The sequence below is a fragment of the Felis catus genome, chromosome E3 (genome assembly GCF_018350175.1).
Source record: "Felis catus isolate Fca126 chromosome E3, F.catus_Fca126_mat1.0, whole genome shotgun sequence".
NCBI classification, from domain to species: domain Eukaryota; kingdom Metazoa; phylum Chordata; class Mammalia; order Carnivora; family Felidae; genus Felis; species Felis catus.
In genome coordinates this window covers 4,080,303-4,094,069 of record NC_058383.1, presented here as the reverse complement: position 1 = coordinate 4,094,069, position 13,767 = coordinate 4,080,303, and the positions used below count along the sequence as shown (strand labels likewise).

General features: G+C 54.3%; 1 protein-coding gene across 3 annotated transcripts in view; it reads right to left on the bottom strand.

Annotated features, from left to right (window-relative positions):
* Positions 1-658: 658 nt before the first annotated feature.
* The window catches only part of WIPI2 (WD repeat domain, phosphoinositide interacting 2), a 39,464-nt gene continuing 26,355 nt past the window's right edge, over positions 659-13,767 (bottom strand). For 2 of the 3 annotated variants that reach the window (XM_023247105.2, XM_023247107.2), the window contains 9 exons: positions 11,650-11,746; positions 10,908-11,005; positions 10,387-10,479; positions 7,649-7,719; positions 5,259-5,366; positions 4,154-4,318; positions 3,189-3,296; positions 2,237-2,367; positions 659-1,358 (listed from right to left, as the gene is read on the bottom strand). In XM_023247105.2, coding sequence (XP_023102873.1) covers positions 1,246-1,358; positions 2,237-2,367; positions 3,189-3,296; positions 4,154-4,318; positions 5,259-5,366; positions 7,649-7,719; positions 10,387-10,479; positions 10,908-11,005; positions 11,650-11,746 — 984 coding nt within the window. In that variant the 3' untranslated portion in view covers positions 659-1,245. The remainder of the gene's footprint in view (positions 1,359-2,236; positions 2,368-3,188; positions 3,297-4,153; positions 4,319-5,258; positions 5,367-7,648; positions 7,720-10,386; positions 10,480-10,907; positions 11,006-11,649; positions 11,747-13,767) is intronic. The other variant, XM_023247106.2, reaches the window with a different exon arrangement.

Below are 13,767 nucleotides of genomic sequence, written 5' to 3'. Positions count from 1 at the left end.
TTTTCACTTCTATCCTTAACTGTCACCATTCCACAGAATCCACCACGATCCTTTATGCCGCTAACTCCGTTTGAACGGCCTCAAAGCTTTACCTGCTAGGTGTCTTGGTTTGGAATGCAGAGTTTGAGGTATCTGCGGTTGTTTCAGGCTGTGAAAACGAAAAGGGAAGCTGGGCAAACACTGGGACCTGTGACCACAGCCCCGCGTCACTCTGCCGGACAATTCCTAAGACTAAATGGAAAAGGCACGTATCACACTGGAAGGCAGGCGCTCAGAGCCAACCTCCCCGTTTCTAGCTCTCTCTACCACTTCTGACGCAGGTGAGGAGAGCCCCTGACAGTCAGCGGGGCTCAAGGTCAGAGGACAACTCGGGTAGCCACCACGCTGTAATTCTGTGCTCTGTGGGTCCAGGGAGCCGCTACTAAATTCCCTAAAAACAAACAAACCCCCCACACAGTTATTCAACAGGAAAATTAAAGACCAGATAATTTAATCACACAAACCAGACCACTTTCCTCGGCGCTGGCCTTTCCGGGTGCTCTTTCAAGTTCACGCGCTGTCCGAATACAAGGTTTTTAATGCCAGAAAGAATCGCTCTCCTCCAATACCCACGTGGAAAATAAGGCCAGAAACAAAATAAAAGTCCAACAAGCAAGAATTCCCAGAGTAATCCAATCTGGAAAGAATTTAATTAACAAAATAAAACGGGGAAAAGGGCCCGGGAGGGGCTCCGGGGAGTGAGCACTCCTCCCCACGGCTGACGCCCCAGCCTGGCGAGCCCACAGAGGGCTCTTGGACCCGCCGAGCAGGTCCGCCTGGACACCCACAACCACTGCGCGATGCTGCCGTCCCCCGAAGACGCTCCTCACTATATACAGATTTTAAAAACCAGACAACTGCGGGTGTCGTAAAGTGGCTTCTAGCTCTCCTCTCCTCTGCTGGCTTGGCACATTAATGCATGCAAAGCAAGGAGGTTTCAAGGGCTTCACTGAACAGTTAATTTTGGCAAAAAGAGAAAACAAACGAAAAGCTAAGATTCCTAAGCGGGATTAAAAGCCACTGAAGTGAAAACAATGTATTTCTCGACAGTATGGAATGACACTACGGCTACAATCTTTTTTTTTTTTCTTTTGAAGTCTCTGCCGTCCTCTCCCCAACTCAGGTCAAAGTTCATAGCAGCATAACACAAAGTCCTCTGTCAAGCCAGTGTCCTCTGCTTCAGGGGTCAGAGTTCACAGGTCAAGTTCAGTCCGTCCGAAGAATCATAGGGGGGTGCTCGCTGTCTTCCTCCAGCCGCAGAGCGCTGGCCTCCTCCTCCAGACATGCGCCGCCCGCGGCTCCCAGCTCGTCGGCGTAGGCTGCAAAGAGACAGCGCGGCCACGCTCAGGGGCTGCGAGGCAGGACGGCGGCAGCCGGCGGCCACGGAGGCCGCGCGGGGACACGGCCGTCGGCGTGTTTACAGGCCGCGGCGCACACTAAGTCTGAACTGTCCTCCCTCTCTGACTACCAGCCTTTCGCGGCCTTGGGCAGCCCCAGGTGAATCAGGTATTTTCCAAAATTCATAAACGTCAAACGAGATGGCTACACAGTAAACGGGGCTTCCCGACAGCCAGGCCGCAAATTTTCCTCCACAGACAGAGTGGGAACAGTTCTCGAACTGGTGATGCGGGGTGCTCGTCACCAGACACCCAGGGCCTTACCCAACAGAAAGGGCCGCTTCACCGCAGAGAGCAATGGTGACACCTACAGTCTCCCGTGGGAGCAAAATGACAGGATCGCCCCCCTGAGGTCAAGGTGGTTTTGGGGGTGGGGGGTGGGGTGGACGCCTGCATGGCCTCCCCTGTGTCTGTCCCGCAGCAGGAGGGGCCCCGAAGGCAGGCCGACAATACCATCCTCCCAGGGCCCCAGTGCCTCCCAGTGCCAAGGGGGTGCCGCACGCTCGCCCGGTGAGCGATCACACAGGACCAAGGGCGCCCCCTTGGCAACGTCAAAATTGAGGGTAATATTTTAGCAGCAAGCCAGGAACAATTCACACGCACCCAAAGCAGCCTGAGCCATCATGACTACTCCTTCGAAAACGAATACAAGTAGTTCAGCCTCGAACCACCCCCCCCTTGCCAACAGCTTGCCTCAGGGCACCGCCTGTCCCGGCCCAGGGGAAAGGGCGGGGGGGGGGGGGGAAGGCAGCAGCACGGGCCGCACACATCTACCTACGTGCCTGTGGCACAGCCCTTACCAAGTCTGGTCGGAGACGAAGGCACGTGAGTACCTGTGGCGACAGCTGTGCCGTAGGTCTGCGTCACTAGGGGGCAGTCGTGAGAGGCCGAGTCCAAGATTTCATTGGTGGTCTCCATGCTGCCGTCCAACCTGGAGGGAGGGAGGAAAACAGACGGCGAGGCCGTCAGGAATCCTCACAACTCAGCCTCGTGGGCCTGTGGGGCCAGAAGTGCCCAGAAAACCCAACAGGCTCACCCAAAATGGACACACGTGTGCGCTCCCTCCACTGTGCTGACTAGAAGCTCATTCCCTGTGTTCACTCGGATTTCTCACCAAGATTTCTACCTGGGAAATCTGGTGAAAGTTACACCCACTGAGATAATCTCCCATTTTTAAGACTGAGGATCATAAGTAGAATCTGCTATAAAAAAAAAAAAAGACCCCAGTTATAACGTTACAGTATTATAGTATCATTGTTAGGGGAATTCCTGCGTAATTCAGAAAAAGCAAAAGCAACAGCAAACTGCACTCTTCCCAATGAACAAATATGAATTTCTTCTTTTCGAAGAGAACACCTGTGTCCCACGTTGAGGCAGCAGGCGCTCCAAGAACGCTCAGTGTACCGTGGACGACACCAAGAGCGTCATCCCTTTCCTGGAAAAGGCTAAGTTCCCGCCTCAGTCGGCCCGGCCCGGCCCGGGGACGGACGAGCACAGCGCCGGCCGCCTGTCCGATCTCTACACAGTCACCGCACTGGGCCACCAGCAGAGCAGCGCCGAGAGCCGGGGCCCGCGCCCTCACCCAGTTCTGTCTGCGCAAGGGAGTCTCCTCAGCGGCACAGGCCAGCCCCGCGGGCACATGCCCGTCTGTGTCACTGGCTTTGGGGAACCGGGCAAACGCACGGCGGTGGGGGGGGTGCCTGACATCACAGTACCCGCGCTGGCGGTGCTGGCCGGCTGAGGCCCACTTACTTGTGCTGCTTCATCAGGGTGCACTCGCCTCCCTCCTGGGGGTCCAGGTTGTACATGTACAAGTACCCGTCGGAAGCTCCCACCAGTAGCCGGGGAATCTTCTGAATTCTAGGAAGAATCAGAAGGAGCCCGATTCTAGGACCTCCGCTTTCATACAACATTCTTGGTAAACCAGGAGCCTCGCCTGTGGCACAGCCAGGAAGGCCTCTCGCCCCCCGCCCCAAAGGAGCAGAGTTAGTTTCGTGTGCTCCACTGGTGAGAAGAGAGATGCTGCCCGCCCGCCGCCTGAGGCCACAGCACGGGGGCTGCGGGTGCACTTCGTGCGAATCGACACCCAAGCCCACAGAAGAGCCGGGAACAAAACCACTTCCGTGGCTTCTCTGAATGCTAAGCGTAGATATTTCAACTACGTTAGTTGGACAAAGAGGAGGTCAAGTAATGTTTGTTCCGCGCACGGAACCACGAAGACGTGCTATCGCGGAATTTTCAAGACAGTATCTCCCTGCGTGGCTACACTCTGGACAATCCGACGAAGCTCACCAGGCGCCTTGTGCATTCTGAAGCCCCACTCCAGAGCGACACAGACAGCCCTGGACTAGGTCACACTGCAGGTTCTGTAGGTCCCAAGAGGTTAACTATTGGCGGCCTCCCATAGTTCAGATTTAGGCGGTTTCTTTAGTAACACGACCAATATTCCCAAAGAAACAGAAAGAGGAAGAATTTTTGGATCAGAACAACGCAGGGGAAGCATTTCAGTCCAGTAACGGTGAAGAGGCACTTGGGGGTTCCCTCCACTTCCACCTAGCTCTTGACCAAGCTTTGCAAAGGCCTAAGTTCCGGGCTGTTCCCGGGCCGGGAGCAACTTAACGGGGCCACACCTCCACCGTCTGCAGTGATCCGAGACCAGGCTCCTGACTGGATGTACCCTGGCAGGAGAGCGAGAGGTGACCCCTGTCCCTACTCACGTGGCCAGCGAGCAGATGTTCTTGTGGCCACAGAAAGGCAGGCGGACTGTGGCAAAGGCTCTGCCCTGGTTGAACATTTCTGTTACTTGGGAGGGCAAGTAGCTGGTGGACGCCATGAGCACTTTCCCGAAGTACCCGGTCCAGGTGGTGGGCTCCTCCTGAGGTCTAGAAGGAAGAACCATTATCAGATACACAAAGGCGGACTCTCCGCCAGGACAATGACCAGGTCCCACTCACAGAAGCAAGTATCAGCCCTGAAACCGGAAGAAGGGTTCCCCACACCTCGGTAAAAAGGGGCGTAGAGAACGACGAAGTCTCAAGAGACTGGGGACGCTGTGGGCGCATCTCCTGAAAAGGGTCAGAGGAGGCCTGTCAAGTTTCAGAACCTAGAAGAGCTTTGCTCCTCCCAGGGGGCCACATGAGACGGTGGCAGACGGGCAGGCTCCCCACTTTGCAGAAGTGAAAATGCACGGGGCCAGATTCACGACCCGCCCTCCGCCCCAGAACTTTTCAACAGTAAGTCTACTGAAACCTCATGAGCACACATCTCAATTATTTCCCCAGGGCCCGATTTTGTTGTTGTTCACCTGGATGTATTTGTTAACTTATCGTAAATATTCCTTTGAGTAAGACAGCACGTGAACTAACAACACTCAACCTTGCGGGTGTCTTTTTAAAAGTTAAGAAAAGAACCTCTCCTTCGCTGCGCACACCCGTCAGAGTAACGCGGAATTTAAATCAATTGCTTTAAATGCAGAAACCACCTGTGGGCAGGCTGGAGCCAGCGCGCACTCCCACGTCTTGTGTGGGTAAAGGCAGTGGTACGAGGGGACGTGTGCACAGACCCCAGGACGTCCCTCTTCACACCACCCCCGTCCCCCAACCTCCTGTCCTGCCTCACTGCCTCATCTTTCAGGGAAGTCATTTCACCACTGAGCCCACATCTGGTGACACTTACACGAGAGGCAGCTCCGGGGTGTTTACTGGCAAAAATGTCTCAAGGCAGGACAACATCCGTGCTGGAATTTCCACCCAGTCAGTGGAAAAAGGGCTTTGTATTTTTTTTTTTTTTTTTAAACAAACGTGCCTCTGCAACTCAACTCACTTTTCTTTCACAGTCTCAAGTTTGAAGATGTGCACAGTCTCAGTGTTGCTGGACGCGGACAGGAACAGGCTGTCCATGCTGAAGGCCAAGGAGCAGATGCTCACACACCTGCGGGTGAGCAAAAGAGGCCTGAGTGACGCGGTCGCCCGCAAACCTCCAAGGGGCGATTAGCAACCTTTCTCCAGGGACTTTAAAGTCAGAGGAGAAAAGTTCTCGGAATTGGCATACTTGAGTCTACGGACATCTTTCTTATTCCTCTCCAGACGCTTTTTCAAAAACTTTTCTGAAGAAAAGAAAATGTTTTAAAGATAATAAATTAAGAGCAATTCTTTACCATACTGCTGGCTAGTTTTCTTTGAAATTCCAAATAACAAAGGGATTCAGGGCTTCACTAAACCAGTTTTAGCTGAATCAGGCAGGATTTACAGCACTCAGGTTAATAAAACAAAGTCCAATAATTCAAATCCTCGCAATTCTTAACGTGCAAGGCAGACTGGCAACCTTGGTGGTATCTAAGAGGAAAGCAGAACTTTCAACACGCTCAGACTCTCCAGTTTATCTTAAAAACCGCTGTAAAAATCCCAAAGCCTCAAATGAACCTGCACTTGCTCCTGATACTGAGAAGTACAAGATGCGTGTGCCCCGTCAGGTCAGTACGTGTTTAACGGGTGCCTGTGAAGTGCCGGTGTTGGGCCAAGCTCTGGGGATGAAGCGGGGAAATTGGGAAGGGCTCTTGCTTTCACGGAGCTTCGGTGAGCCGAGTTCGCGGACAGTAATCTGCCGCAAGAAAGGAGAGCCGGAAAGTACGAGTGGGCGGCGCTAGAGACCCGTGGAGGGAAGGGTTGTTGCCACGCGAGGGTCAGCAGTCGGCCGGGTCACAGACTGACACCCAGCACAGGAGACCGCACAGGCGAGACCCGGTGCAGAGAGTTCCCTCTGAGGAGCGGGCGTTCAGTGTGGCCGGAGCTGGGAGTCACGGGGCCAGGGCAGCCGAGCTGGAAAAGCAGGAACGGCAGGCCTCACGCACCACGGCTGGGGGGTCGGCCCTGCCGGCAGGAGGCACGCCTGGAACTCCCCCAACGGGCGTGTGCTTTACTGACACTGACACCCTCAAAGAGCAACCTGGGCCACAGTCTGAAGAATGGACCGAAGGGGCCGACGACAGAGACCGAGGCACACAAGAGGTCAGACGGCAGTGATTCGAAGTGGGAGGGCAGAGGCGGAGGGGACAGGGGGTTGGTGGGACTGAACCAGGGTGCCGACACCCCTGCCACCTGACTGAATGGGAGAAAGGAGCCAGTGTGGAGCCCCTCTGACCCAGGCACCAGGTCGATGATGGCGGTGTTCACCAAGATCAGGCACGTGAACGATGAAGGGCAGATGGGGGGCACCTTCTGGTGGGTCACCGGGGGTCCCAGCATCCAGCAGGCAGGAGAAATACAGGTGCGTGTCAGGAGAGCAGCCTGGGCCACACACACAGGTGGACCCACCAGCACACAGACAACCCGGTTTAGGAGCCTGTGGGAACCTGTGGAGCCGCACAGCACAGGAGGAGAGGCTCCAGGGCAGAAGTGAGACACAGGGAGAGGAAATGGAGAAGCAGTAGCAGTAGAAAAATCGAGAAAGGTGAATGTAAGGAAAACCAAGAGAAAAAAGGCAAGAAACCTAGGAAGCAGTAATGGGGAGGGACTGAGGCATCTGGCTTTGGAGATGGGACCCTAAAGCACAGGTGTGCCGTCTCTGGGAAGGACCCCAGGGATGAGAGGGAGCGCTGATGCCCAACGCAAGGTTCCCAGAAGTGGGGGTGGCCAACAGCTGCAGGTTCTGGAAAACCTCCCGGCCCAGTTCCCGCCCTGGAGTGGGCACTATCGGTGGCCCCTTCAGGACAGGGACCAGAGCCCTAGAGCCAGTCCTGTGGAAGAGGACCCAGGGGGTGCCAAGTACAGACCCGGCAAGGTGTGCAGACGGACAGGGAGATTAGTGGAGGGAGCACCAAACGCTGAGGGGTTTTCTGAGTAGAGGAGCAGGACAGGAGCGTGATGAGCAGGTCGGGAACTCACGGGCCTGCCACCTCAGAGCAGGCCGAGGAAGCCACATGGCTCCAAGGGGTCCAGTCAGGCCGCTTCCTCCTCATTCTTGGGCTGCCTGGCCATTGCCCTCCGTTCTGGGGGGGTGGCAGACAGAAGAAAGCCAGCTGGCGTTATAAACGTGCTCCTTTACCCGTCAGGACGACTCCCAAGTCCCCTCTGACCGTCTGGCTGGGTTGAGAAACACTTGTGCATTGAAATGGGGCTCTCAGGGCTGCTTTAAGTTTCCACTCGATCCAGAGAACACACACCCAAAATCCAAATGTCAACTCCAAAACCAGTTCTGGGACTTCTGTATCTTACCTCTTAACTCCTCTCCGGAACTCAAAGAGTTTCTGTCCCTCTGGAATGGAAAACACCCTAATCACGGTCCCCTGTGACAGGTGAAAAAGGAAAGAAAAAGGGATTTTAACCGAGTAAGCCCAGCCTTCTGTCTCCTTCACATCAGACTGTGAAGGAGACACAAGGGGCGCCACTCACCAGCAGCTTCCACACGCCCCCCGCAAGCCAGCAGCACCCCACTCTGCCCACGGGAACATTTCCCGCTTCTACTGCGTACTCAACGTTTACGCTTCTCTTCAAATGCGGCCGCTGTAACTCCCTGCTTGCTCTAAACCCCGATACCCTTGGAGTCAAGTGTGCAACAGTTCTGGTCCTTCTACGTGACGTGAAGTTTAAACTCTTACGGGCCGACCCTGCTGCACATTAGGAAGCATCACCTCACTCGGTGGTCTGAGAGGTTCAAGGACCGCCCCCCAGCCGGACAGCCTCTCTTGCTGCTTCAGGTTGAGTTACTGATCAAGGGAACCACTGGCTGGAAATGCTACTTAATGGCCTAAAAACAAGTAAGTCCCAACTTATACATGGTAGGACCAACACTAAGAAAACCCATATGACTCAGACAAAGGAGCGTATGAACGAGCAGTGAGCGGCCCTACTTCCCCGTGTGGGGATGAGCCATTCTCAAGATGCCAGTTTCCCGCCGCTGCCCTGGAGAACGGGGACGTGTGCCTGGAAGGACAGGACTTGAACATCTGAGAGAGTAAGACAGAACATCCAAGAGAGTGAGCACGAGTAGTGCTTTTGACATCCAGATGTTAAAAGAATACTAACAAGCTACGGTCATAAAACACACAGGGAAGAGACTCCTAGGAAAACCTCAAAACAGGTAGTATCTCAAATGTGCGAGGGCAGGAAGAATTACTCAGAGGGTCACCTGACACCAAATGCGTTTTGGAAGGTTCAAACTCTTTAGTGTGAAAACCATTCTATGATATCTGACGTGTTTATAAATAGTAAAAATAAATAAATAAATAAGCTATAAGCAACCTCATTACAGAACACCAGGAATCGTTTCCTTCTGGAAAACGTTCTTTAAATATAGTGATTCTCTCTGGATAAAAAGATACCAAACGAGTTTGCCATTCTTGAGACTTGAAAAGGATAAAATAGCACACTCATCTACAACAACAACCACAGCAAAGGTTTTGTCCTCTGTAGTCTAAATTTTCGGATGTAGAAATTTATTTTAATGGCATACCTATTGCACAATACTAATTAACGGTGAGCTGGTAAGGAGCCTCGCTGTGCCCACTGAATGCAGGATCAAGCATATAGCTGGACACGGCCCAGCGCCCCGCGGGACGGGATGCCGCCAAGGGCTAACCCCACGCACCAAGAGTATTCGGGCTAAAAGCAAATCAGAAGATTGCTCTTCATTGTCCAGAAAGCTCCAGTTCTGTTTTTACCGGCCTTGAGGCTCCACAAAATGCTTTAGGGTGCTTCTCTGACCCGATGAGAACTACGGAGACGAGACTTTATTATCCAAGGGGTGACAGAAGCTCACCGCCACTGCCCTAGAAGCGAACAAGGTGACGACGCAATCGTCCAGTGGTGTTTAAAAGCAAAGCCAGGCTTGGAGTCCGAACCTCTGCTGCCACCCAGCTTGGTGACCCCGAGCAAATGATTAATCTCTCTGAACCCTCGATATGAAATGAGAATATGTGTACCTTGCTGGGGGATGGGATGGAGTCATGAACATAAAAGACCTGTGTCCTCAGTGACTAAGGGAGCCACAGATGGCAGCGCTGTTGTTACTGAAACTGGGGGACCCTTGCGGCAGAGTTCAAGCGGACTTTTCTCAAATCTTACATGGTTGGCTGGCTCAAGGGGAGAGGAGACAGGAGGCAGGCTACCTAGGTTGTCGGTGAGCAAGCATCAAAGCACAGCTAGGCAGCAGGGAACTGCACAGAAGAAGCCGGAACAGAGGAGAACGAGATTAAGGAGACCAGAGGAGCCGCAAAGGAACAAGACATAGCAGCCAAGCTGGGAAGACAGTGACGCCCCTCCGGTGTCAAGAAGGGGGGGGAGGGGGGAGGCCCAAGCAGGAGTCGCCCTGTGCTGTGTGGGGAGAACCTTACAACAACCACATCCTTTGAACCCAGAAAGTCTGCTCATTGGAATCTCTTAAGTGAACCGAGAGGCACAAAAAAGATCTGTATGTAAGACACACTATTATCTATATTCCAAATGTGATCATTCCAATCTAAACAGTAGGAAGAACATAAACGTCCCCACAGGGTGACGTCTCGGTAAAGCACAACCAAGTGCCGTACGGCCGTTAGAAGGGTTTTTAACTCTGCGAAATACGACACACACAGGGCGAAAAAGGATGTAGGTGATACATTCGGCATGGTCACTGTCTTAAGTGAGCAGACACAGAAGGAAAGGAAAGAGCGTGCACCGAAATGTGTTCAGACCCGCCCTGGGCGGAACATCGTCCACTCCTCACTGCCATTCGAGTTCCCTGGCACCGCGCCCGCCAGCACCGTCTCAGAGGAGGACGTGGGGCGTGTCGCCCACACGCTCCCACCGCAGTCCGGGCAGCTCGTCCCACAGCCGCCGCGGGGGCCGCTGTCCGTGCTGGTCTGGGAGCCGGTCGACCCAGAAACCCATCTGGTCGCTTGACTGTGTGAGCGGAACCGAGAAAGTGTGCCAAAGCCCCCAGACCGGGTTCCCGTAGGGCCACGCGGCAGACGTACCTTCTCCGAGGCGGTGGCCAGCTTGGTTCCACTGGCGTCAAATGCCAGCGCTGCCAAAGGGCTGTCGTGAGCCGGGATCATGTTCGCAGCTCTCTGGAAGGCAAGACCGACGTGCCGTGGCCGCCGTGCGGCGAGACCACACTCCCCGCCACCCCCCGTCACGAGGCTGAAGCGCTGACTGGCTGGGCCTCCGACACCACGCCAGCTGACACCAAGGCCATGTCCACCTGATTTACTGGGGGTGGGGCCCGAGGCAAGGTTGCTCCAAGCAGGCCGTCCACGAAGTGGCTACAGTTCCCTCCGGCCCTTCCAGCGGCCAGTCTGCCCGAGCTCAGCACTGCGGGCGAGACCACGGGGATCCATCTGCAGGGAGAGGTCACCCGGACCTGCTGTGCCCCCAGGAAGGCGGCAGTGAAACCGCAGGGCCGAGCCACAGAAACGAGGAGGCTGAAGGCTCCCCGGCACCCGGTTCGGGGACGAGGACGTTCGAGCGAGTGACCCCGGCACAAAAGGAGCCTCACCAAGTTGATGGTGTCGAAGACCTGCACCTCTCCGATGGTCGCACTGCCCGGGTACGCCAAGTAACAGTTGTCGTTGTTTATCGACAACGCACACAAGCCTGTGGAAACACACGGAGGCCCAGGAGAGTTAGGACGAGAGGGTTTTCTGTTCCGCTGTTAGACAGAAGCTGGCATTTACGTAACAAAGAACGCAGACAGCAAAGGGGACCCTGAGCCAGCCCTGGCGGCTGCCGAGCGGGCTTGCTTCTAGCGCCATAGCCCCAACCACCTCCTTCAGTGACAAGATTATAAAAACAGACTGCAGGCCTTTGCTTGAAACCGATCAGTAACCTCAGAACTGGAAGCCGACGAAACCAATGGTTTACGTGGTCACAAGCCCGGCAGCAGAGGGAAAGCAGCTTGGTTTAAGATCACTACTTTCCAAAGCGGTCTATCCGGGTAGAAGCTATATGGACAAAACCGCTAATCTTTAAAAGGCAGAACCGAGGGCACTTGGGTGGCTCAGCCGGTTGGGCGTCCGACTCTTGATTTCAGCTCAGGTCGTGATCCCAGGGTTGTGGGACCAAGTCCCGCATGGGACTCGGCACTGAGCGCGGAGCCGGCTTAGGAGTCTCTCCCTCTTTCCCTCTGCCCACCACCCGCCCCCCCACCCCCACGTGCACACACACTCTCTCTAAAATAAAATCAAAATAAGTGAGAGGCAGAATCAGGCAATGACACTTTCTTCCCGCAACTCGTTTACCTGCAGGGTTCGGAGGGGTCTCCCTGATTGTGTGCAGTACCTTCATGTCCCGGATGTTGTGTATGTAGAGAGATTCCTCCAGGCACACTATCAGCCGCTAGGGAAGGGACGCAACAGAAAATCAAAAATAAAGACACAACACAGTGCTTGCTCCCCAGTCTTAACCGCCTCCTGGATACGGAGGCTCCCTGTTCCTTCCGGAACACCAGGCGGACTGGATGCTCGCGGCACAGAGGACGTTGGCCGTGACCGGGCGGCTTTGTTCCTCATTTACCACTCGTGTGACGTCCAAAGCCAGCAGTGCCTGCTCCCGTGACCATTTCTGCCGACTGTACCAGGACCTCTAACCGTGACATTTAATTCACTATTACAGTCACTGGTGAACTACAGCTAAGAAGAGTTCATTTTGTGTTTTTGGTTTGTTTTTGTTTGGCTCACTCCTCCCCTCATGAAAAGCAGAGCAGGTGCCTTGGACAGGTCTGGTAAAGGTCAGCTGCTTTCAAAAACCCATGCTGGGGGGTGCCTGGATGGCTCAGTCAGTTGAGCGGCCAACACCTGATTTCGGAACAGGTCGTGGATCAAGCCCCGTGTCAGGCTCTGTGCCGAGCATGGAGCATGCGTGAGATTCTCTCCCCAACCCCCTTTTGCCCCTTTCCCTGGCTCGTGTGTGTGCACATGTTCTCTTAAAAAAAAACAAAAAAAAACCAAAACAGAAATAAAGCATGAATAAACGAATAAAGCATGGCAAAACAAGAATAAAAGCCTAGGGTTCTGTTTTTTTTGTTTTTTTTTTTTTTTTTTAACGTTTGAGAGATGAGGAGCAAGAGTGAGAGAAAGAGAGAAAGAGCACACTCGTATGGGAGGGACAGAGAGAGAGGGAGGGAGAGAGAGAGAGGGAGACACAGAGAATCCCAAGCAGGTTCCATGCTACCATCAAAGAGCCCGACACGGGGCTCAAAGTGACGAACCGTGAGATAATGACCTGAGTTGTAATCAAGAGTTGCTTAACTAAGTAAGCCACCCAGGTGCCATATCTATCGATCTATCTGGAGCAGGGGTGGGGGCGGAGGGCAGGGATAGAGACACAGAGGGAATTCCAAGCAGGCTCCGCCCTGTCAGTGCAGAGCCCCACACCGGGCTCGATCCCTTGAGATCAAGACTTGAGCAGAAACCGGGGCGCCTGGGTGGCGTAGTCGGTTAAGCGTCCGACTTCAGCCAGGTCACGATCTCGCGGTCCGGGAGTTCGAGCCCCGCGTGGGGCTCTGGGCTGATGGCTCGGAGCCTGGAGCCTGTTTCCGATTCTGTGACTCCCTCTCTCTCTGCCCCTCCCCCGTTCATGCTCTGTCTCTCTCTGTCCCAAAAATAAAAAAAAAAAAAAAAAAAAAAAAGACTTGAGCAGAAACCAAGAGTTGGAGGCTTAACCGACCGAGCCACTCAGGTGCCCCAAAAGCCTAGGGGTTTTTAAAAGCATGAAAACTCACTCTGCGCCCTCATTATTTTGCAGGTGCAGTTCACACCCCGCTCTGAGGAGAATGACTGCTTGCAGCTGATGCGCCAAGGGACGATTCACGCAAGGAAGACGGCCCGGCTCGCACAGTAGCTGGTGCGTGCACGTAAACTTGTATGTTTTAGGTTCAAAAGCGTTCAACAGGTCACGCCTTACAATCCCCCGCTCCGACCCACTTCCGCAGATCACAGCCCCCCTCCTCCCAGTCTGAATCGCACCAGCGCGCCCCCAGTGCGACCACTCCACCCGGTCGGACGCTGCAGACCCCAGCGCGGCGACGTGCGCTCTGCACCCGGCAACATCGACAGCTTTCCCTGCGAGGAATACGTGGTTGTCGCGGAAAAGCTGAAGGATCTTCAGGACGGTGCTGCGTTTTGTAGGGAAGCGAAAGCCGTGAGGTGGTCTCACGAAATAAGCTCCGGTGCCAGCCACCAAGCGCACACTCTGGGCCAGATGTTTTTGGGAGTGTGGGGAAGACAGTAAGTTTAAAAGAGAAAAAAGAAGAAAAAAGGAAGAAGACGCCCACAGATGTATTTTTTAAGTAGCATCTATGAAAGTGAAAGGAGGGACGAAAACCCTGACGCCACTCGACGGCCGAGTGCGCGTTCCGG